At 39.1% G+C, this 24,542-nt stretch overlaps 2 protein-coding genes across 3 annotated transcripts in view; one reads left to right on the forward strand and one right to left on the reverse strand.

The window, feature by feature from the left end:
* rab22a (RAB22A, member RAS oncogene family) lies at nt 1–13,142 on the reverse strand. Of its 2 annotated transcripts, XM_086086542.1 has the most exons (8): nt 12,657–13,142; nt 11,219–11,298; nt 9,326–9,407; nt 6,574–6,645; nt 5,935–6,041; nt 4,624–4,733; nt 2,906–3,011; nt 1–1,428 (listed from the first exon to the last, which is right to left on the reverse strand). In XM_086086542.1, exons 1-7 carry the CDS (start codon nt 12,690–12,692, stop codon nt 2,914–2,916), a joined length of 585 nt encoding a protein of 194 aa, XP_085942668.1. In that variant the 5' UTR covers nt 12,693–13,142; the 3' UTR covers nt 1–1,428; nt 2,906–2,913. The 2 variants fall into 2 exon arrangements, with proteins under 2 accessions (XP_085942668.1, XP_085942667.1); XM_086086541.1 differs by having other exon boundaries at nt 1–3,011.
* The window catches only part of ppp4r1l (protein phosphatase 4, regulatory subunit 1-like), a 16,468-nt gene continuing 4,873 nt past the window's right edge, over nt 12,948–24,542 (forward strand). The window contains exons 1-14 of the mRNA XM_086086539.1: nt 12,948–13,245; nt 15,659–15,703; nt 16,425–16,554; nt 18,223–18,329; nt 18,407–18,549; nt 18,644–18,790; nt 19,761–19,868; nt 20,087–20,152; nt 20,882–21,040; nt 21,287–21,411; nt 21,908–22,401; nt 22,610–22,911; nt 22,988–23,062; nt 23,164–23,349. Coding sequence (XP_085942665.1) covers nt 13,239–13,245; nt 15,659–15,703; nt 16,425–16,554; nt 18,223–18,329; nt 18,407–18,549; nt 18,644–18,790; nt 19,761–19,868; nt 20,087–20,152; nt 20,882–21,040; nt 21,287–21,411; nt 21,908–22,401; nt 22,610–22,911; nt 22,988–23,062; nt 23,164–23,349 — 2,094 coding nt within the window. The 5' untranslated portion in view covers nt 12,948–13,238. The remainder of the gene's footprint in view (nt 13,246–15,658; nt 15,704–16,424; nt 16,555–18,222; nt 18,330–18,406; nt 18,550–18,643; nt 18,791–19,760; nt 19,869–20,086; nt 20,153–20,881; nt 21,041–21,286; nt 21,412–21,907; nt 22,402–22,609; nt 22,912–22,987; nt 23,063–23,163; nt 23,350–24,542) is intronic.

Here is a 24,542-nt window from a genome sequence, read left to right on the forward strand (position 1 = left end):
CACATTTTCTCAATCATTTATTAATAAAGAAACTGTCAATTCCCTTTGTACACATTTAGAAATGCATTGCAAACAAGTGCTTTTAACAGGCATTTAGTCGCAGTCAATATGAAACATTACTAACAAGGTGAATACCGTTACCACAGTGCTGATATTATCGAAAATGTAGACGCTTAACATTGTCACTAAACTGTTTCAGGACAGAATATAGTCATTGAATTTTGTGCAATGCAATATCATATGACGTAAAATATACATAACATTGACCAATCGCGTTCCTAGGGCCAGCCCAAGACTATTGGTGTTGTATTTACTGCAACAGTGGCACACACAGCTTCTCACCATTCCACAGATTTATGCAACCTTCACAATCCTAATTTCACAATCGGACAGAAAAAACATTTGAGCAAATTTATACTCTTTTTACTTTAAATCATTATAGTACATCCACAATCAAAAGTGTTATGTATACTGTATATCAAGTAGAAGTGGGTGACAAAATAATCAACATTGCTGTTTCCAAATTACCAAACAAAATGCAGAGGCTTGTATGCTTTTATCTGAATTTGACCAGTCAGATTCAAACATAAATGAACATTATCTAAGGTCATTACTATTAACTAAAAATACATTGAGCTTGCTTAGTTTGCAGCATGAAAAACAATTATTTCATTAGATAATGAAACTCATTTCGTTAGGTGAATGTTAATGTTAAATATCGCAATAACATCAATATTGCTATATTCAACAATATATACCGCATATCACGATTTTCCAAAATCGTGTAGCCTGAATTCACACCAACAGTATGGACAGTTTAGAGTCTTCAGTGAATGCATGTTTTTTTTTGTATATGGGAGAAAGTTGGAAGAGGCACAGAAACTTGATAACAAAAAAATAACAGCACATTTTTATTGTCAATAATGCATCATGCATCTTCAAAGGGGGAGCAGATTCACTTTTTTGGGCAGTTTATTTTACTACAAGTAGTTAATGCTGCATACCCTTTATATTTGTTATGACTGTTAAAAACTGTTATTTTTGAAAAACTGCCAGTAGAGATAATAAAGGTTTTATGACAGGCGGCAGAGTTGGAGCTTGTAACTAATCAATCCACTGAACGGATTGCGTTCAACTTTTGGGAGTTCCACCCGTTATGAAAATTAGCAGCAAAGATGTTGGATTTGCATTTGCATGCCAATGAGAAGTAAACAAATACAAATAACAATGAGTGTGTGAGATGAGACATCCTGTAAGTTAAGTGTCTCAAGTTACAAGGGGCAAAAAAAAAGACTAACTAATGCGTGACCGGTAAGTGAAAGCAGACTAGGCAGAGGTTCATCCAGAGGTCAAAGCGTCTTTTGACGTAGCGCCACGTCAGCTTCTTGAGCTTATTTTTCTTTCTTTTAATGTAGGTCAGGCATTTCGCTGCACACAAAAAAAGAATGCTGAAACGGACACTGTTAAGCGGTTAAGTAGCAGCAGAGCAAAGTCATCAAGGCGACAAGCTAACGAGAGGAACAGCACAATCTACACTAGTCACAAAAAGTTTGAGATCATTTGTCCTTCTCTAAACTTTTGAATGCACAACTGTTCAAGCATTAAGTTGCTATTCTCAAACAAAGAGCTGAACAGCAAAATCCACAACAGGTGTTTGATCCATGAATTGTGGGAATGCTGGAATAATAGTAATAATAATACCTTTATTTAACCAGATAAAAACTCTTTTCACAAGGGTGACCTGGCCAAGAGGTCAACAGCACACGTCATTAAAACTAAGACTATACATACAATAAATTTAAATACATTTTACAAATGTATAAAATTGAAAAATAAAATAAAAATAAAGAAGCATGCCTAGGAGGCGCTATTAAAAAAAAAATGGGCGGGGGTGGGTGGGGGTTGCATTTTTCCATTGGATATCATAATTTTTTCAGATAACACTTTTCCATATAAATTTTAACTTGCTTAAAAAATTCACACCTCCTGGGTTCAAGTGTTTTTTTTTATTCATTTATCTTTAAACTAAAACTACTGCTTTGTGATTTTCACATAATTCATCTTTCAATTGACTTCATAAGCATTCAGTTTAGCATTCAGCTATTAGCATTCAGCTATTAGCATTCAGCTATTAGCATTCAGCTATTAGCATTCAGCTTTCAGCATTCCCACGCAATTTCTACAGAAATTGCACTTAGTCTAGTTGACCAATAAAACACCACTAATTCTTTCTGTGACTCTTCTGACTGATGACACTTGCGAGTTATTGTTGAACAATAGTTTGATGTCATCTTGATGTCATGGTGTCAAAAAGGTGTAGCGAATGGAGAAGAAGATGGCTATATAAATATAAATTGTAATTGAACCAACAAATGCATTGGTCAAATACCTTGTTTGAGAACAAACAAGCTGTGCAAAAAGTAATGGAACTGAACAACTGGGCATGTATTCGAAAGTTAAGAGAAGGTTCAAATTGATTTGACATGCCAAGGTAATTGTGCATTTTAGGTTTCTCCTGAAATTTCACCCAGATTCCTAATGCCCAACATTCCTACCTTTTAAGTATTGAAAAAAACAACAACACAATATCATATAAAAGGTTATTGTCTGCCTCACATCTTTAATCAGTTTCTATATTTGCAGTTGACATGCGCCTTTTCCCCACATAAGAAATCAATAGTACAAAATTATGGATTGCACAGATGGCAGAAGTGTCTATTTCATGATGTTGAGAAATATTAAAAACAATAATTTAAGCACTATCAAAAATAATCACTCTCATATGCCTTACGCTTTTGTCTGTCACTTCACACAAAATCCATCATCGTTTTTTGTCACTCCTCATGCTTGTGTTGATGGCACAGCAATAGAAGAATGAGGTTCGGAAAATGTCACCAATAGTCACCGGCATCATCAGCAGCATGTCCTGCGAGACTCTGACTCCTGCCGCCCCAGTTTAAAAGCTTTTCCTGACGTTCCTCCGGCCGCATCTGCGACTGGGATGCGCTTACCTGTGTGGAGGAACACAAACTGAACCAAAACATGTACGCTTAAAGTTAAGTTCAGCCCATAACCCTGATTGTAGACATGGCCTTGGGCTTTTTCAGCAGGGCTACTACACACGTACCAACCAATTCTTAGCCTCTTAATATGGAGGACCAAAAGGGCCAAAATTAAATAAATGAATACACCATTAAATAATTAAATAAATGTGTCATTATACATGTTTCATTTATTAATTAAATATGGAATTAAATAAATCAATGTGTCATTAATTAATGAAATGACCTATGATTATTTGTAAATATATATAGATAATTATTGCTCTATTTAATTAATTATTTAATGGTCACTGTGTTGCCGCGTTTCATGAATTTATTTTATCTGTCAAACGCTCCCATCAAAGTTTGGTGGGCAGTTCCTAACACATGATTGGTCACACATACTATTTATTCTTGTGATGTTCATGAGGAGCCGTTAGCGAGACGTGACCGCCTAGCCTACAACATAGGTGTCAAACTCCGGTCCTCGAGGGCCGGAGTCCTGCAGGTTTTGGATGTTTCCCTTCTCCAACACAGTTGATATATGATCAGCTCATCAGCAAGCTTTGCATAAGCCTGATAACGATCCTGCTGATTGGAATCAGCTTGTTTTGGAAGAGGGAAACCTCCAAAACCTGCAGGACTCCGGCCCTCGAGGACCGGAGTTTGACACCTATGGCCTACAAGAACTGCGAGATTTTGCGAGAGTCGAGGCGGGACATAACGAGAACTGCGCCTCAGAAGCAAATCACTCTTCAATAGAAACACCTACAAGTCAAAACTTTAGCGAAATAGTAGAAATAGCGCTTTTATTTTTATGTTGGTTTTGCACAATAACAAGCCTTGATCACTCTATATCAGCAAAAAAAATCCATCACCGTAACCGCCATGTTTCTAAACTCTTCAGGCAGAAGCAGTCGATTAGACAAGATTTGAGTGAATCAGCCCCTCCCACTAACTTTGATGGGCGAGTTAGACAGATACATTCATGAAACACTAATTAATTAATGACACATTTATTTAATTATTGGTTTATTTAATTAATAAATGACACATTTAATTATTTCATGACATTTATTTAATGGTGTATTCATTTATTTAATTTTGGCACTTTTGGTCCTCCATATCTAAATGATAAGTATTTGCAATACATAATTTTATTTAAAAAAATTGTTTTAATTAGATTTAAAAACTATTTTTCAAAATGACATTTGCAAAAACTAAACACTTTTCATATTTATAATCGTCTGCCCCAACTGTTTTTTGAGCAGATCGGGGAGGGAAAAAAAATCACTCTTAACACAGCTCAAAATAGGATAATCGCTCAGAATGATCTATTAGGGAAATTTCGTGATTGGGCCACCGTTCGTTGACTTTTTGGATCTAAAGCGGTAGGAAAATGATCCATTTACGATTGCCGGCCCTCAATATTTTCCCACACAGATCAAGGAGGGAGAGAGAAAAAAAAAAGGAAAAGAAAGGTAAGTAAAATGCTCAAATGTAAATCCATGATTATCGATGTGTGTTACCCACTTCATTAGCGATCTTTTTTTGTTCTCTGCAAGTCTCAAGGAACACTCACTTATCTCTATAAACACCTCATTGATGTTAACGGCGTTCTTGGCACTGGCCTCGACAAATATGGCATGGATGGAGTCGGCGTAGTCCTTGGCGTCCTTCTCCAAGACTTCCCTGCAACCAGTGCATGTCAAAATGGTCATGTTATAACACACGCTCCAGATTGTCAAATTTCAACCACGACAAAGAAAGATTCAGTTGTGACTCTGCCGTTAAAGATACATGGATAGGCTCCATCTTTGAGGCAAACGTGATTCAAGAGCTACAGTACAGCCATCCTAAAAAATGGGAAAATGTGTAGTTTGACAGAACTTTTTGTTTCATTTTGAGTAGTGATAGACCGATATGGTTTTTCCAGGGCCGATACCGATTATTAGTAGTCAAGGAGAGCGATAACCGATATTTCAAGCTGATGTTCATTTGCAGTAAGAGAAAACATTAGTGTCAAAATAAATTTACAAAAACAAAAAAACTTCTTTAAATTTTAAACATATAAAGAATAGACAGCTTTGTTTAAAAAGAAACAAAAATAACACATTTTCAGGGAGCTTCCAAGGTCATCAGCATGCGTTAAGCTAAATTGAAAACTAAGCAAGTAAATTGTTCTCTAAAGTTTTCTACTGTAAATAAAGTTTTCAAAATGTCAACATACCAGTAATTTATTAATTTTATTAACAGAAAATAAAAAGTTGTTACAAGTGTCAGCATAATCTTTTATTAAGTGGAAATTTAAATAAATCCATAAATGAAATGTTCACTGAGCAACAAATGCATGCAAAATTGCAAATGTAGCTAATTTGGGTTTTTTGTCAGGGTTTGTAAATGTGTCAAAAGACCTTCGCAGACAGTGAAAAATGGTCTGAACATGTTTGAAATGTCTTTACGACAAGTAAAAGCTGTCTATGAACATCTAACAAATCCTGAGGAAAACCCTAAATTCGCTTCGTTCGCAAGCATTCACCGCTCAGTGACATACCAGCTTTATCGGCCTTCAGATTTGTAAAAATGCCAAATATCTGCACCGATAATTGGCCCGGCCGATAATCGGTCTATCCCTAATTTTGAGACAGGCTTACTTCCTGTTGTTTTTGTTAAAATATTCATTGTGACTGATTAACAATCCCTTCTCTTGGAATTGCTCTTTATTATTCTAAACATGCTAACAAATTCACCAATTTTGGCAAGTGCATGCATCCTAATGACAATGTACGTAAAAAGCATTACCGAAAACTCAACTCAGTAGCACCCCCTAGTTTCAATCATCAACACTTAATTCGGGTGGGCATGTCTATCATAACTGATGACATCATCATACCTGGCGTCCGACAGATCACATTTGTTGCCAGCAATGGCCACCACAATATTGGGAGGGCCATGCTGACGTAATTCCTTCACCCAGTTCTTCAACGTTTGGAAGGACTCCTGAAGGCACAAGGCAAGGGACATGTACTGCACGTTGACAAGCGTCTGATCATTGCTCAAAGAGTTAAAAAAAAAAAAAAAAAAAAAAATAGCAAAAGACTCCTCCTACTAATCCTGCAAGTGTTGGCAATAGTTGTTTTCACACATCCAAGTGTTGCATAGTCGGCAGCACGGTGAAATTTGGTGTCATTGGAGAAAGCTAAGCCAGCAAGTTCCCTCCTGTTTCCAGTCGTTTTTTTTTTTTGCTAAGCTAGGATAATTAGCTCCTGCTGGCTGAAACTTTATAGTTAACAGACAGACAAAATGAGAGGCATTAGGATCCACTTTCCAAAACGGTTCAACTTTTCCCTCCGCAGTAATACGAACTAAAGCTGCGGGAAGGATATGGCCACTCAGTGGAGGCAGTTTCGACCGCAGTCAAGGAGATCTGTGTGTGGATCAGAACAAAGAGTACACGCCTACCACAAAATTTGGTCCACAGGTATGAATCTAGGCATTATTCACAGACAAATAAGCAAGAAACAAACAATACCTCTTTTGTGATATCATAAACAATGACGGCCGCTGCAGAGCCCCTGTAGTACATTGGTGCCAGGGCTCGGAACTAAGGGAGGACAACAACAATGAATATACAATATATGAATAAAGCAATCAATGGAGAGAAAAATCAAGTTTCGTAAATATGGAGGCGATTAAAATCCGCACATTGTTGTGGCCTCATATGAGGGAGCCGTTTTAATTCAAAAGAACCTCAAACATGTGGAAGTTATCAAGAGAAAGATGAGCAGAATGTCCCGAGAGCTGCCACAAATGTGATTTGAATGGAAAAGAAAGTGCGTTTGATTCTTAATTCATCGCAACCCTCAGCTCAATCCAAACCAAATCCTCTGGGGAGGTCGGAGCTTCTATTTATTTTCACACTTCGATTACTTGAATTTAGTCGGTTGCGTTTCAATGCATGGTGCTTTCAGCCACTAGCAAAAAAAACTTAAAACACATAAAGGTGTAGCTAAAAAATATATATAATATGGGCTAAAGAAAAAAAAAAAAGTTAAAGCATTTCAGTAGTTCAATACAAAAACGGGAACTCATATACATGTATTATGCATATAGAGTCATTAAACAGCGTGACCTGACTTAAAAGTGTTTCCAGTTATGAGCCGTTATGAGCTGTTTTTGCCACACCTAGTTGAAGTTTACTGTCCAACTAAACATGAAACAGTAAATTAAACATTGTAGACGTACAACAAAACAGAGATCAATGATTTAACGTTGTAAGACTCCCCCCGCGATTATGTAATTTAGATAGCCATTGAAATGTTTTTTGTTGTTGTTGTAAGTAGGGATAGACCGATTACCGGTGCCGATATTCAGCATTTTGACGAATATCGGCACCGGCCATTTTGAAGAATCATAATCATACGGCCGACAATAGATCCATTTAAAAAAGTGTTCAGAGGAAGGGGGGGAAAAAACAGAGAACTATTTAAATTTTTATAGATGCTTCTGACCCTGGGAGCTCTCTGCACCTTCTGTCTTGAAATTAAAACTAGATAAGTATGATTTTAATACTTCATATATTTTGAAATTTAAAAAAACTTTATTTCCTATAGCAAACAATAAGGAGCTAGTTACTTAGGTTTTTATTTAACTTTTGAAGACATGACACTACTGCCCCTCAAAGATTCCTGAACTTTTTGTTAAATTTGAAAAACAAAGCTGTCTATTGACTAAGATTTTTTTTTCAACTCCAATATTTTACGAACCCTAAACGTTATTTTTTATGTTTTAAATCAGGGCTGGTGTTTGTATTTTTTAAATTTTTTATGCCAATATTTTCTCTTTTAGTGAAAATGAATATCAGCTCCAAATATCGGTTATCGGAGTCCTTGACTACTAATAATCGGTATCGACCCTGAAAAAAAACCCATATTGGTCTATCTCTAGTTGTAAGCTATAATCCTCAAAATTATAATCGGTTATCGGAGTCCTTGACTACTAATAATCGGTATCGACCCTGAAAAAAAAAACATATTGGTCTATCTCTAGTTGTAAGCTATAATCCTCAAAATTATAAAAAAATACAAACATGACCTATTTCACTCTGTGTATTGTGTCTTACATAGAAATGTATCTGGTTGCTCAGTGCGACATGAGCAGTACAATTAATTAAACATCAATTGCTTGAAAAGTTAATGCTGGCATATCTATCACTGTGTTGCCTTTTGTCAAGACTACTGATTTACAATACATTGTAAACCGAGTATACAAAGTATAATAAATATAGAGACATATCCATTTATTTTGACACGCATGAGCTCCAAAGTAGCAGATCCAGAAAAAGCAGCAGAGCCACTTGGGAACGCGCCGGAGACCACGCAGGAATGAGGAAGGAACACAAGGGAACGCTCAGTGAAAATCAAATGGGAACTAACTTTGGGAAACTGCATTGAAAAGTAAACGTGTATTGCACGATAAACTGAGCATTAATCAAAGAGAAGGACAAATCGGTGGCAGTGACTTTGACATGCGACAGCAAAAGAGACAGCTTGGGTTTCATCCTCTCCTCTTATCTTAACCACGGCTGTGTTTATATCCCCTGAAGGCCGCAAAGCAGACAAGAGAGCCCAGGAGGAGGAGGAGGAGGATAAAAGACGAGCTGCCTCTTATCTCACCTCTCAGGAGAGGACGACGGCACGTCCAAAAGCAGGACAAGAAAGAGAAAGGCATGTGCAGATGTGGCGAGTGTTGTGTGCAGTACACACACAAAAAAAGTAAGCAAATGGGAAAGAAGCACCTTAACACCTGAACTCTTGGTTCTTATTGAAGAGATATTTCAATATTATATGTTTTCAATGACTTCCATGTCGAAAACAATACAAATCGAATCACATTGATCATATATTTCTGGTGCAGCCATTCAAGAGAAACAATTTGAATGTTTGACTCACAGAAAAGGAAATGTTGCCCCCTACTAGAAATAACGCAGAGGTGCACTTTCCAGAGCCACGGCCCTTAAAACCAGACTACATACTAAAGCAGTTTTTTTTTTCAGTTGTTCATTTTTACTTGCCCAATAGAATTTTTTTTTTCCCCATTTGGGTTGCATCGGTTATAGGTCAAATATTGGAAAATTATTTTTAAAATACTTTTTTCATCTCATTCTTTTTAAGATTTGAACAGAAGTGTGAGTAAACTTTTAACGTTCACTGCATGCTTATATGTACAAAATACGCCAATTCATTGAAATAAGACAGACAAGGCTGCAAGTAAAAGATACTAACCCGCTCCTGGCCTGCCGTGTCCCAAATGAGGAACTTGTGCAGCTCGTTTTGGTATTGCACCGTCTTGGTCATAAAAGATGCCCTGGCGATACATGACAAAACACGGAAGAAAGCACACGTCACAAGATGTATTCGTTTGATTTGGTAACTCAAAAACAAATGCTTCACGACAAGGTGCTGCTGGCCAATCAGTGAAGAAAGGTAATGAAAGCACTATCAGCCACGCCACGGTCATATGTACACAATGATAGTAGGCTACCAAGAAGACTGTTATCAGGGTCGTGAGTCATGTTGTAGTGGCCCTGCCAGACATATTTATGATAGAATGATAAGTTCAAATGATTATTTCATATTATTTAGTGTCTTTAAAATGTATTATTTAAGCCTTAAATAAAATATTACTTCTTTCTGTGTAGTTTTTTGTGTGTGCGTGTTTTATTTTTATTTTGGGCAGTATAAAATCTATCTAAATATTTAACATTTTAGAAAAGCGTTCATGACTGTATATTGTGTTCAAAACAATCCTTACAAAAGGGAAAAAAAGGGAAAAAAAGTGCACTATGCAGTAAAAAGATCAATGATGACTAGGGGTGTGAATTGCCGAGTACCTGGCGATTCGATTCGTATCACAATTCATAGGTCACGATTCGATTCGATTAATCCCGATACGAATCTATAAATTGATTATTGCGATTTTTTTTTTTTTACTCAAATTTTGAAAATACTCATCAGTAAACTTGTACATGCACACTGTAAGATTTGTATGATTTGTTTTTTTTAAATCTGAAAATTCAGGCTTATAACTGAGCCACTGCTTTTAACAAACAGCCTGTTTCATGTTTGAACAGCATTGAAATAAAATATTAAGGCTTAATGTTTCATTAATATAACATTCTTCCATGCTTAATGTGTGAATCCTAACCCTAAGTAAGACGTTTTGTTGAATATTTCCATAAAAAAATGTATGTTTAAAAATAGATTCGGCCGCATATTGAATCGATTCGAGAATTGCGCACTGTAATATCGCGATATATTGCCGAACAGATTTTTCTAACACCCCTAATGATGACTGATCAATTTAATTGGATTATAGTCAAATGTGCTTATGTAATTTTGCTTATTTATTAAATTATTACTGACCCGATTGGGCCAGCATCAGTAAAGTTCGGGTGTCCCGACAGAGTCAAGTAGTGGCTACGGGCCATTGGGACACTTACCAAGAGCTCATCTGCATCAACATCAACTTGTTTTTATCAAGATATTGCTTTCATAAAACTCTTAAAGGGATACTTGACTCATTGAACCATTTTCAGCAGTGAAACGTTAATATTTTATCCAGAATTTATTTCATAACGTCGATATTTTTCATGTACAATTAATACTTTTAAAAAACGAATTTTGCCACTTGCTATCGACTGAAGATGACATCACATGTGCTGAGGAAGTATGTAACGACAAATCATGGCTCACCTGTTTTTTGGGTTTGGTCAGCAAACTGAGCCATGATTGGTCATTACCTACTTCCAAAGCACAGGTGATGTCATCTTCAGTCGACAGCAAGTGGCAAAATTAGTTTTTAAAGGTATTAATTGTACATGAAAAATAATGCAGTTACCACATTGATTATACACAAAATATTAATTTTACTGCTGAAAATGACTCAATGAGTCAAGTATCCCTTTAAAACTGTCAAAGCTACTGTGCTAAATAGATGAATGAACTCCGTCTTGATCAATCACATGATGTTTACGTCGACCTGCGCGTGTCCCGCGGCTGTACCACGCTGATCTGATTAACGTAGTGGAGCTTGTAAACGGCAGATCGGAACAGATCACATCACATGTTGACAGGTGACCAATCGGAATGCATCGGAACCTGTAATGTACAACTTACCCAATAGTTGGGTTGATGTTTGGATCAAAGCTGTCCTCCACAAATCTCCACACAATACTTGACTTGCCAACACCAGTGTCCTGCAGAGAGAGACATGCCCAAAAAATTTGAATGTGCACACACAAAATATATTATATACACTTTGCTGTTTTTAATTCTACACTTGTGGTCTGTCTTATCCGAGGCATTAGAAAACTTCTTGTCCTGTTAGGTCACTGCGGTCTGCTGACTTCCTTTTACATACTGTTGTTCGCACAAGATTAGGTTGGCATTCCAGTCAGACTTCATCGTTTTGCGTTTTCCTCGTATTAACTGTATAATGTTGTCATTTTGTGTTTTTCATGTGAAGCACTTTGAGAACCCTTCCTGTGATAAGAATAAATACAATTAACTTACTTTGCTTACAGTGGTGGGAAGCAATGGAGATTAAATACTTTTGTTAGTGCATTTAAATATTGTTTTCAGGTATTTATGATATACCTGAGGACTTACTTTTCTGATGACTTTTTATTTATACTCCAGAGAGAATTGGGATGAACTTTTTTTTTCCTACTTAATGCTTGCGTCGGATAACAAATCAGAACTTGGTGTCGGTGCAAAGACGGAATAGGCTTGTTAATTTTTCAACCACGACAGATGATCTTTGGGGCCTATGTGAGGCTGATTGAACAGGTGACATGGAGGAAAGGGAAACTAGTGAGTATTATTGACATAACAAATTCTGAGTAGCCAGATATTTCCCACGCAATTGACTCTGCTTATTCATGGTGAATGCATTGTGTTTTGTGGCAGCCTAAAAACCACAAGCTTTTGGCGCTCAAACGTTCTCCATCTAATCTATTTTTTCCAGTTCTTCTCATTAGCAGAAACACAGCTTGTATCCAGGTGCTCATACATGATCCGTTGTTGTCAGTTGAGCTCTAATTATCCTGTCAGAACTTTGAGCAAAGTAATTATTGTTTTACCGCTGCGCCAAGTTTTATGCAAATGTGGATATTGTATATATGACAGACAGGCAGCAACAACAACAACAAATACTCACTTCTTTACCCAAGTACTTCTACTCGAGTGCCTGTACTTCTACTTAAGTACAGAATGCGAGAACGCTTGCCATCTCCGCTTAAGTTTAAAAAATGTAAACAGATGCTAGTGTTAGATGGATTTTTTGGAAGATTTGCAAGATGGAAGATTCTGCAGTTTCACAGAAAGATAAGTAACCACAAACAAACAGTACACTAATCAGCTGTCTCTTGTCTCTGTGACACTTTTGTGATTTTAAATGATCTACATTTATAATAAATATGTCTCCACATTTCCCGTATTTGATTCCAGCTAATAAGACTCGCGTAACCTGATGAAGGCCATTTAATGATGCAACATGCGCACAACACATGGAAATAATGGAGAATTGGTTGAAGACAAATAGTTGCTGACTTACCCCCAGAAGACAAACTTTTAACTCCCTTAACGACATGGCTGCTTGCTGTTTTACACCGACTTGACATCCATTGGCACTTTTGTTTTCTCCCTACCTCCTTTAATCTAATTTATCGTGAATACTTTACAAAAACGACTCCTGCTCACTTCGTCGGAGGGGAAACATCTCAGACGAAGAAGTAACCGTGTGTTAGTAAAAGGTCCTCGTTCGTCATGGTGTGATAATAATTGTGAAAAGCTGGCAAGCTAAGTAGCGAAAGTAGCACATCGCACTACAGTCTCCATCTTGGAAGTACGGCGCGCGGTCACGTGACTCTCCCTGCTAATTTTTTTTTCCTCCACTTTAGTCCAGCGCGGAGGTCCCTACTAACACAAAAGCGCCCGTTCGGCCCCGAATTATGTCAACTTTGCTCTTAAGCTGATTAGCACATTCTGTGTTCAAACGACCGATATCGATCGGCCCCAGGAAGTACATTCAGGAAGTGCTTTTGCTTTTTTTTTGCTTTTTTTTTTGAGTGACAGCTGAGCGCCTGGTGACAGCACACACGGGACGGCAGCCCGCAGAGCCGAGCCGATACTCAACATGGCAGGTAAGAGCCACTGTGGAACTCAGTGTTCTGCGGTCACTTGCTTTTTAATTTTACAGCTTGGTGACCTAATAAATGGCCGAATTCCGGTTCCTTGCGGTGGGCTTCCAGGAGGTAAAAAGTGCTGAGCGAAAGGGCTGGACCGAATAGTGTTAGCAAACTTAGCAACAATACTAGCCAGTCGGCTAACAAAAGCTAACCGGGGATGTCGAAATGTCTCAATTTATGGGGGCGTTTGTCCCTACAACTACTTTCTACGCACCGATATTCCAGTAAAACAACACTGGCCACTACACCCGCGTGTCTATATTGCATTTATCAGTCATTTGTTGCCATAGCAGACGCAAGCGTGTTGACCTAGCTAACGTTAGCCTAAATGCTAAAGTCATTTTCAGCCATAAGACGTTCAAATGCACCAATGTGCTCAGTACCAAGGCGAAATAAAAGATGTTGTTTTGTTTGTTTTTACCAACATTATCTGTGGGTTTTCACAAAGAAAACACCACGAGTATTACGACCCTGCAATTTACATGTTTAATCTTGCCCGAGTTGTTTTTCTATTCGAAGCACATCCCCCCGCGATGTCCAGCTGTAAACACTGGCATTAGCGCATGCTTCTTGACACCTTCTGCTTTCTTACATCACAAATCTAGCGAGTGTGTCTCAAATCGATCAATAAATCAACAACCTTTTTTTTTCTCTCTGGTTTAAATTTAGATATAAATTATGTTAACTCTATTTAAAGTTGCTTTTTCTATTCTAACTTTGTAGGTTGTTTATGCGAGACTATTATGCTGCTGTGACAACATCTAAGAAAATACTTAGTTGCATCTTGACCATCAGTTTTTTTAGTTTTTTTTATTTATGCTGCTGTGACAACCTATCTATTCTAATAAAATACTTAGTTCCATCTTGACCATCATTACAATACAGTAGCGTGGTACACCCAAGTGATTCTGTATTGAAAATGTTTTCAACCCAAGAGTTAAATTAAATTCAAATTGTGCCGAAATAAATGTTTGAAAACAAAAGAATGAACGTGACTATTAATGTAGTTAAAAGCCAAAATGCAATTGAACTGTATTGTAATGGGCTGGATTCAATTAACGTTTCAGCCCCTGTAACATTATGCACAAGTTGAATATTCATTCCCGCGCGTCTTCACATACTACTAGAAGGAGCCTGTGCACAACTAGCGGGACCAATAACATACTTGGAGAATCACAAATCTAATAATAATCGATGAACTCCATCTTCCAAAAGTTCATTTAAACTAGTCAAATCCATTGCTATTGTATTGCGGGTATGCGATTTCGATAGCGTACACACCATAATGAATATTTCAGCAGGCTTCGCCACCATGTGTCATGATCACATGAGACTGGCTGACAGTGTTATTTTAAACCGGTTAATTAGGAAGAATTCGAGGCCATCTAGAAATGTGACTAACATTCCTAGCCGTGTACCTCACACACTCACATTTGTGCTGAGGCATCATTATATAGGCTAAAATTAGAAATACTATAAGTGTTGTATTTATACAGGGGCACATTAAAATGGTTAGTGATGGAGTTTACCAGATCCAAACAATATCAATTATACGAAAGAGAAAAAAAGATTACTAATACTGTGTCTCTTTCGGGTTGGATCAAATAAAAAAGTTATTTTATTTTCCCCTCATTTAATTAGTTTAATTTGTGTTTTTGTACTGTATTAATTGTCAAATAAAAGTCTCTTTTTTTTCCCGCTTATATCTCTGATTACCACCCCTTCCCTAAATGAGTGCTTTAAATAAACAAAAAGGGATTCAGCAACTGTTACTCTTTCAGAAACACGGGTGCTGTACAGTACATCAACTATAACAAGTAACCATGGGGACAAATCAGCAAAGCACATGATTAACAAATTCAGCTTGGGGTGAGTGTGAGAGATTCCCCCGCAGGAGTTGAATTCTTGCTCGGCCTCGAACCACCCACAACATAATCTCTTGATCAGATTATTTTTAAATTAGTGTATTTTTTATTTTATTTTTTACCCCCGGCTGCCGACACCTTCTTTCTGTCTGCGAGTGTTTGTGGATGTGCGTTATCGACTGGAAGTCATGCATCTGCTCTGATGTGTCGTGTTGGTGCTGCATTGGCAGGCAGCCCATGGTTCAACACTGCTTGAACAACGCAGTTAGATTTTGGACATTTTGGGAAATGGCAAAATTGTCAACTCGCTGGTACGCTGACAATTTCATTTGCATTCACAAAGCGATGCTGTCGCAGGCCGATTCACTTCTCTCACTGAGGGAGACTTTGTCCCCACGTCGTTAATGTGATCAAGCGAGAAGTCATTTTTGTGTGATGCATCAGCAGGTGCTGGTGTGTTGACGACCACTGATTTTCCTCCTTCACGTTTTGTCTCATTGCAGGTCTATCTTTATACTTCGAAGATGGCCATGACGATCTAGACGATTGTAAGTACTTGACATAAAAAAAAAAAAAAGAAGTAATATTACAAGAACAAAGTTGGATTTTTCAAGAAAATTATTAAACCATAATTTTCACAACATGGCTATTGACAAACTATGACCTTATTCTCATAGTATTTAGATTTTTATTCTTGTAGCATTAGTCTGATTTTCTTTGTGGTCTTAAGATTCCTTTCTTTCATCATTGTTATTCTCATATTCTATTTTTCTTAGAAAATTCTAATTCTATTCTTGTCATATTTCAGCTTTGCTCTTGCTATATTTTAAATCCATTCTTGTAATTCTGTGTCTATTCTTGATGTATTCATATTTTTAGAGGACCCAATAACCTTTTGTAAAATTATGCCTATGATTTTTTTTTTTAAAGAGTTACATATTACATATGGTGGTGGTTATTCTTGGAATAAATTGACCTTATTCATGTAAATTCAGAACTTTTTTTTCCTCATCAAATTCCAATTTCATTTAGTAGTTTTTCAATTTTATTCTTATATTTTGAATTCATTTTCCTAATTATGTTTTAGTTTCATAAATGTGTTTTTAGAGGCCATCATTTTGTGCCAATTCAACTTTTTTTTCTAATGAAATTTAAATTGTATCGTTTATATGTGAGCTTTTTAAAATGTGATATTTTTCAAAATGAAATCCAGTTAGTCTGCAAACTCGACTGGCAAATGAATGTGAACGCCTCGTGTCCACCTTGCAGTTGGATTCGATGACTACGGTTCAGAGTGCGATAGCATCCGCATCACGGCCTTCCTCGATGCAGGCCAGGACAACTTGACGCCACTTGGGAGGCTAGAGAAGTACGCCTTCAGTGAAAATGTCTTCAACAGGTAAGAGTTTGCAGAAGAAGAACAAAAATCCATTGTGGTGCTTCCGTGAATATTGCGATAAAGCATTGTTGTGTAAACCTCATCATTCCATCTAACCACAGCCAACAAAACGCATTGCAGCTCTGCTTAACTTTTGGCTTTGATGCAGTGTCTGCCGTCTGTGCAAATGAATAAGCACTTTTTTGGGCCAATTTATTAGGTTGTTTAGTGTCACCAAGCCCTGTCACCAATAGTAAAACATAAGAAATTGGGAATAATGAAAAATGTATGAATTTGCTACGAGTGAATAGCGAAAATGTGGCAAAACACCGCCAGTTCACCCTTGATGAGTAGGGCAGGCAGTCTGCCGCAATTCCTCATTCTCCAATTCCAGTACATCGCCACATTTATAATTTTTAATGGCGAGATGTGAAGCGCTGATGACACACAAACCACAAATCCCATAATGCAGCGCAGAAGAGCTGTCTTACTGAAATGATAGGCGACCTGCAATCATTCCGTACTTTCATCCTACATGCAGCTTGTATCTTTGGTCGCGCAGTTCTCCGAAATAAATATTATAGCGCCGGAGGGAGTTGCATTGGTCTTCACGGCACACATTGCAGCACTTTGTAAATAGTTTACGATTTATTTTGGAATATTATAGTATCCTGTCTGTTTAAAAAAAAAAAAAAAAAAAATTATCACATTTATCTTTAAAAGTGTTTAATTTTGTGCAGAAAATGTTTATCCTGTTTGGCCAGCGAGCCAACGCATGCTTTGAGTTTTGACACTCCTGGTGTAGGAAATGGCATCATCGCCAGTGTGTGGATTGCAAAGTGGTGCCACATCTGGCAGGAAGTATGATTTATAAAAAAAAAGTAAAAAAAAAAAAAAAAGTTGTAACCTTCATGTGAACTTGTCAGCTCGCCCTTCCGTGTCAAATTGTAGCACAGTTGTTATTCTTGTTTATTGATTGTTAGGTGTTTTTTTAACACAACAAAAAGTGTTTTAAATGACTGGAATTTGGTCAAAACCTTTTGACTGTTTAGTGTATTACATTATAAATTTCATTGAAATATTTATTTTGTGTAGCAATTGAGAGAGACATGATGGTTTTCACAACTTGGCAGCAACTAGTTTGCTACCTAAATGGTTTTTCAATCAACCATTCGAAATGAATAGAATTCAGCCCACGGGGGAATCACTAATAGGCTAATTTGAGTATTGCTCAGCGAAGTTTCCTGAAATGCTCGTGCCTACTTTTGTAATTCAAGAATAACACAGCGTCCAAGTCTGCTCTGTTATTGACACCTAAATGAATGTCTGCATTCCAGGGTGAGTGTTCATCACATACCTGTACGAGCGCCACACAATAAGCAGAGTATTGACAGAAGACTCCGAATATACAGTCGTAGGTTTATTCCGGTTGAAACGTGGATTTACTGGTACAACAATTACCGCCATTTATTATTTACTCTTTCATGTCCTGCACGTTAGAAAACACAAAGCACATACACAATCCTCTTTTGTTCTGAATAAACTTTTAATTGTTGTAAACCAGCTTGGCTATTTGATTTCGCAATGTGTGTGTGTGTGTGCGCACAATGTGCCTGACAGTTTTAACACTGCCTGCGCGCACAGGTTTGCCGGCAGGCGAACTAACCCAACGCTTCTGTTGCTTTTTAGGCAGATCGTGGCTCGCGGGCTGCTCGATGTACTTCGTGAGTTCAGCGATAACGAAAATGACTTCATCAGTGTCATGGAGACAGTTGCCAGAATGTCAGAAGATGGAGGTAGATACCGTTTCCCCCTCGCAGGCAAGCTGCGTTCAGTATATAGCCGCAATGATGCACGCGTGTGTCTTATTTAGAGCCGACGGTGCGAGCCGAGCTGATGGAGCAGGTCCCAAACATCGCTATGTTCTTACACGAGAGCCGGCCCAATTTCCCCGCCGCTTTCTCCAGATACTTAGTACCCATCGTAGTCCGGTATCTCACCGATCCCAACAACCAGGTAGGATTTCAAACCACGGTTTCCCCTGGTGTCTCCATGAACTCAAAAGTTTCAAAATTGATTTCAAACGTTCTTGCTTATTGTATTTTTCCAGGTGCGAAAGACCAGCCAGGCGGCACTGCTGGTGCTGCTGGAGCAGGGCCTCATCTCAAAGGCTGACATGGAGACCAAAGTTTGTCCGGTTCTGCTGGACCTCACAGAACCCAGCAGCGACGACGATTACAAGATTGAGGCGGTTGCTGTAAGTGCTGTCATTTCGACACGATCCTATCCACGGCACGGGGGCTTTATTGTCTCCGAACCACAGTCGTTATGAGGACGCTCACAGATGACATTTTTCCAAGAGTGATCAGAGTCAGGATTCAGCCAACCTTGTAGTCCAATCACTATGATGATGATTGGAGGAGTTGGTTAAAGATGCCCTGCCTGTTTTCACTCTGCATTGTGCATGCTGTGTTCAGTAAAAACTTACAAATATTATTATGTGTATTCATTTAAAGGGGAAGTCAACTTTAAACATTTCTTGGCAATAATATATTATATGTGACCTCACTAGTCTAAACATGACATTCTGATTAAATCCAGCCGTTTTTATCCATCTCAGGGAGCGGCCATTTTGCTACTTGCTGTCGATTGAAGATTGCTTCAATGTTGCTCAGGCAACGACCAATCACAGCTCACCTGTTTTCTGAAGCTGAGCTGTTTTTGGTTGTTACCTGAGTAACTGTGATGTCACTTCCACTCGGCAGCAAGTGGCAAAATGGCCGCCTCCTGATATTGATAAAAACGGCTGGATTTTACTGCATATCCATATTCACTATTACTATATTACTAGCGAAACATTAACCAGAACACCCTGTTTAGACTAGTGGAGCTGCATAGAACATATTGTCAAGAACTTTTTTTGGGGGTTGTCTTCTCCTTTAAGAAAACAGTGTTTCTCTACTGCTTATGACTTAGATGAAGGTCAGCTATAGGGTTGCAGGTAGTGTTTATTTTTTTAGATTTACTTGTTCTACCAATAATCCCAATGATTGATCCAGCAATTGTATGCAAATAGATTTTGCATGATTAAACAACGAAATTTGCACGTGAGGTACAGATATTATTGTTGTCCATTAAGATGGCTGACTCGCCATCATCACCACAGTAATATCTGTGACTTTTGAGTGCCGCATCAGCACGACTTGAGCTTGCGCATTTGTGTTCAGATCATGTGTAAAGTGGTGACCATGCTGGGCAAAGACACAGTGGAGCATCTATTACTGCCGCGATTCTGCGACTTGTGCAGCGACGCCAGACTCTTTCAAGTGCGCAAGGTAGCCTCTTTTTGCTTTCCTGGGATTATGGTATGTTGGTATTCTTGTCATAAATATGCAAGTCAGACTTTGTTTGGTTTTGTGCATCAGCCAGCCAAGCAAATCCCTGTTATTTTCCCTGTGGAATGTTAATTCCATGGATGACGGGTGCCACTTTTGAAAGGATACGCATGCAAATGTTTTTTTTTGTTTTTTTCCCCCTACTTCTTGTATTCTAGGTCTGTGCAGCTAATTTTGGAGAGTTCTGTTCAATTGTGGGTCAGGAAGCCACAGAAAAACTACTGGTGAGAACTTTTAAAACAACTTTTTGCCACCGATGCTACTCTTGGTTTTGTTTCTCTTAAGCCATTGGATACGAAGTGGTCAATGCTTCTTCTTTTTTTCACAAACTAAAACAAATTCAAGGTCTTTTAATATCGTATCTCTGATATGCTTTTGTCAAAATAGTACCCAAAGGATCACGAATTACAGCACAGTTTCTTCCTGAAATTAACCTGTTGTCTTATGTACCCTTCAAAAGTATTGGAACAGAAAAAGGTCTTTTATGTGAGCAACATGCGTTCCATACATTGCTGGGCCAATAACGAGACCGGCGTTCATTACCATGACGACCGGGGCCGGGCTTGAACCTAGCGAGAACCCAAAATGTAGCAGAAAAAGTAAGTGCCCGTGTAGAAAATAAAAAATATTCTCACATGTGGAGGCAGCAGTTCCTGTATTTCTGCCCATCATGTCGACAAATTTACCAATCAAAATTGTGCTGTGGCTTGAAAGTGGCTCTGGATCTTCACCCAGTCTCGCTAATCAAGTCATGGGAGGACAAACTCGTTTTAGGGGATGGTTGTCGGCGGTCTCACTCGGAAACGGGCAGCTAAAATATTTACCTTGCTGGTTCACTTTGACACTTGATGGCTTGGCAGAGACACCAAGAGACCACTTTATTTGTGTACGAGCTCTTTAAATAAATAAAAAAAAACTCAGGTTTAGCACTCTCTTTCCTGCTTTTAACGTAGATTCCCAAGTTCTTCGACTTGTGCTCAGACAGCCTGTGGGGCATCAGGAAAGCCTGCGCAGAGTGCTTCATGATGGTTTCCAATTCTACCTCACCTGAGGTGCGACGTGCAAAGTTGTCTCCACTCTTCATCAGCCTCATCAGCGACCAGTCACGCTGGGTAAGACACGCACACACAACACCAACATAATACGACTGTCTCTACCAGTATTTGAAGTTAGCTTGTCAAGTCTTTTTAAAATAAATATATATATATACATAGCACAGTTCACCTCACAAATTATTTCAAAGCGCTTGCACGCAGAAAAAGTGGATTTCATTGCACCAATTTCAGCTCTTTTATGTAATAAAATATGTGCATTAAAGCAAACTATATCTAACAAAATGTTCTCCAAACTTTATTTAGGTGCGGCAGGCGGCTTTTCAGTCTCTGGGCCGTTTCATCTCCACCTTCGCCAACCCAACCAGCGCAGGCTTCCACTTCCGAGAGGACGGCGGGCTACTCGATGTTACGAGGTGCACGTCAGACAGGTAAAGCAGGGTTACACGCATACCGAATTTCGAACCACTCGACCTCACACATGACAACAAAGAAACCATCTTGTGTGTCTTTACTACTCTTGGAGTGTTTGGCGTACTTGAAGATGACCAACGCACTCCACTATATATCGTCACTGTCGTATCAAAACTAACGTGGGATAATTGATCAAGATAATCTTATGGAGTTATATGATAATGGGACCTTTGTTGACTTTAAAAGCAAGAGAGGGGAAAGTATTCTGATTTGGCCTGGCTGCCAGCATACATACAAGAGCACGGTGGACTTATTTTGGCCGAAAAGTAAAAATGACTCAAAACATTGAACACTTTATGGAAAATAAATGTGTTAGTAACGGATCCCTGAATGCATTCTACACTTCAGACCTTAAACAAATGGATACATTAGATCATTTCCACCCCATTTCCTGCATTAGACAGATTGATGTTGGGAAGCTTTTAGCATCCGTGTGTGTGTGTGTCATCCTAGCGACTGCTCCTTGAACTCCCTCAACTGCGCCGACATCAGCAGCAGCAGCCGCCGCACGGAACGAACGATCGCGCACACGCCTCCCAACCAAGATGGCCGTGCCACGCCGTCGCCGGAGCACGTGCCGTCGGCCGAGGAGATGAACTACGACGACAACAGCCACATCTTCGCTCAAGGGGAGCCGTTCAGCACTTTGGCGCACGCCGGCAACAACGCCAGGAACGCCAAAGACACCACGCAGGCGGACGAGAACTTTAACTCCTTCCATTTTTGGCGGCCTCCTCTACCAGACATCAGCGGCGAACTTGAGCTGCTTAACTGTCAAATGGGGGACATGATTGAGAAGAAGAAGGGGAGGAAAGAGGAGCAGAAAGAAGCGGAAGATTTCGGAGGCCTTCCGGATTCCAAGGCCAGTACTGGAAAGACTACGAGCGACCAGATTCAGATGGTCTTGGACTGTTTGCAGCCGCACATGGACGACCCGGATGTCCAAGGTGAGTAGACGCCACAAGCAGTGTTCACAACCTTTATTGCTTGGCTAGTGTTGCACAACCTTTGTTGACAACTGAGATATTGAATTGCATGTACTGCACTTGAATACTTGCTACGAACAATGATAACAATGTATTTTCGTGAATAAATCCTTCTCGGCCTAAGTTGGTGAAATTGGCTGATTTTCTGCGGCGTTCTCCCCCCCCCCAGCTCAAGTTCAGGTATTGTCTGCGGCTCTGAAGGCCGCTCAGCTCGACAGCCCGTCCGACGACAGTCCCACGGAAAGCCAGCCATCGGACTCCCCCACCGACAGTGACGCCGACAGCCCGCTTGTTGAGAACAAATCGGTGGAGGTTCAGTCCGATGCCGAGGAGAGTCTTGCTAAGGAGGAGCAATCGCCGGAAAGCCACTCTGTCACCGAGACGTGTCCGGTCCAGGAGCAAGGAGATGAGGAGACGCAGACGGAACCCCTGGAGGAACCGGAAGAGTCTCCACCTGACTCCCCAGTTCTGGTATGAGGTCTTTTAAGATGAATGTAAAGACTCGGTGTTATTCCTGTGGCTTTTACAACGTAGTCTTGTTCTTCAGGTGTCTGAACTAATTGAAAGTGTAGAGGAAGAGGGCAAAGATGATTCTGTGTGTGAAGACAAGCCTAAAATCCAGGTCAGTGCTTTTATGGATTACTTACTGTAATTTCAAAGTGGTTTGGAATCACTGCCCTCTCCGATCTGCAAAACTTGCTAACGCGTCTTCCTGGCCTGCAGAATGTTATCCCCCAGCAGCTGCTGGATCAGTACCTCTCCATGACGGACCCGGCGCGGGCTCAGACGGTTGACACGGAGATCGCCAAGCACTGTGCCTTCAGCCTGCCGGGCGTGGCGCTCACTCTGGGCCGACAGAACTGGCACTGCCTCAAGGACACCTACGAGACGCTGGCCACTGATGTCCAGGTAGGCGCAAAACGGACGGCTTGAGATGAATTAAAAACCTCTTATGTTGAAATCTAGAATGTATTTTTGTTTTTGCACAAATGGTCATACACTAGCTTTGGCAACATCTGCTTTCTATTACAATTTCTTCAGCAGCCTTTCTGGCAGCAAACTAAATGGGTAATTTTGTTTCGTTGTCATGCTAAGTGATGAAATTCAGTAAATTGTGTGTTTAGGCAGTACGTTAAATGGGCAGCCCATTTACCATTGCGAGGTAAGTGGGGAGCTCCTGTAGGCAACAAATGGATCGTCTGCTTCGGCGAAAGGCTGGTAAATGGGCAGTCACCTTCAGTAGCAAACTAAAAAGGAAATGGGGAGGCCGCCTCGGCAGTCAACTAAGTGGCAAATAGGTGGCTAAGTTAAATGATAAATAGGCAACAAGCTGTACGGTAAAAGGGTTGTCTAGGCAGCAAGATAAATAGGCAACCCGTTTGGGCAGTAATCAATCTTTTCTTCCTCCAAAGCTCATTTTACAGTATCACTGCATCCAGTCCCAAATTTTTTTTATATGCTTTTTCTTGCTCAAAATATGAATACATTACAAACGTGGACTTGAGTTGGATATTTTAACTAGGTGAGTCCAAATTAGTGCGTTAATTTAAAGTTCCTTTAATGCCGCTATATATTTTTTTGTTTAACACGCGATTAATGACCGCCCCTTGTTTGGAAAGCCTGTACTGGGGGAATTTCAGTCGCAACGCAGAAGACAAGTTAAGGTTAAAATTTAGCAGTAATAAATTTAATACTAATGCATATATTTGTGGAGACTGGGGTCAAGTTGTGTTTTTCATTTTTTTTAAATTAGAAAGCTCTTAATATGAAAAGAAAAATGCACTCAGCTGTCACCAATGTCTTACAAATGCAATAATGCCATCTAGTGGCAGATAAATGACTAACACAAATCAATATCACACTCGTTTTTTAACAATACAGTACTTTTTTAAACTCAATTATATGAATTATTATGAATTCTATTAGTTAAGCATTTTTTTTCCACTTATGTTGAGAGTATGAAAACTTATTTTTATTTAGAACAGATATGGAATTCGCGATTAATTAAGAGTTAACTATTGAAGTCGTGCGATTAAAAAAACTTTCATCGCGCCTTCCCCCCTAATTTTAACAGAATGTTGGTGGTCTTCTGGGGGATTTTA

Source organism: Leptonotus elevatus, chromosome 10 (genome assembly GCF_054856555.1).
Source record: "Leptonotus elevatus isolate MCC_2025b chromosome 10, RoL_Lele_1.0, whole genome shotgun sequence".
NCBI classification, from domain to species: domain Eukaryota; kingdom Metazoa; phylum Chordata; class Actinopteri; order Syngnathiformes; family Syngnathidae; genus Leptonotus; species Leptonotus elevatus.

Coding starts and splice junctions, on each gene's coding strand:
- rab22a (XM_086086542.1), bottom strand. CDS start 12,692: ATGTCGTTAAGGGAGTTAAAAGTTTGTCTTCTGGGG. Junction 11,299..12,656: donor TAAAAGTTTGTCTTCTGGGG/GTAAGTCAGCAA, acceptor CTCTCTCTGCAG/GACACTGGTGTTGGCAAGTC. Junction 3,012..4,623: donor TGAGGTGTTTATAGAGATAA/GTGAGTGTTCCT, acceptor TCCTCCACACAG/GTAAGCGCATCCCAGTCGCA.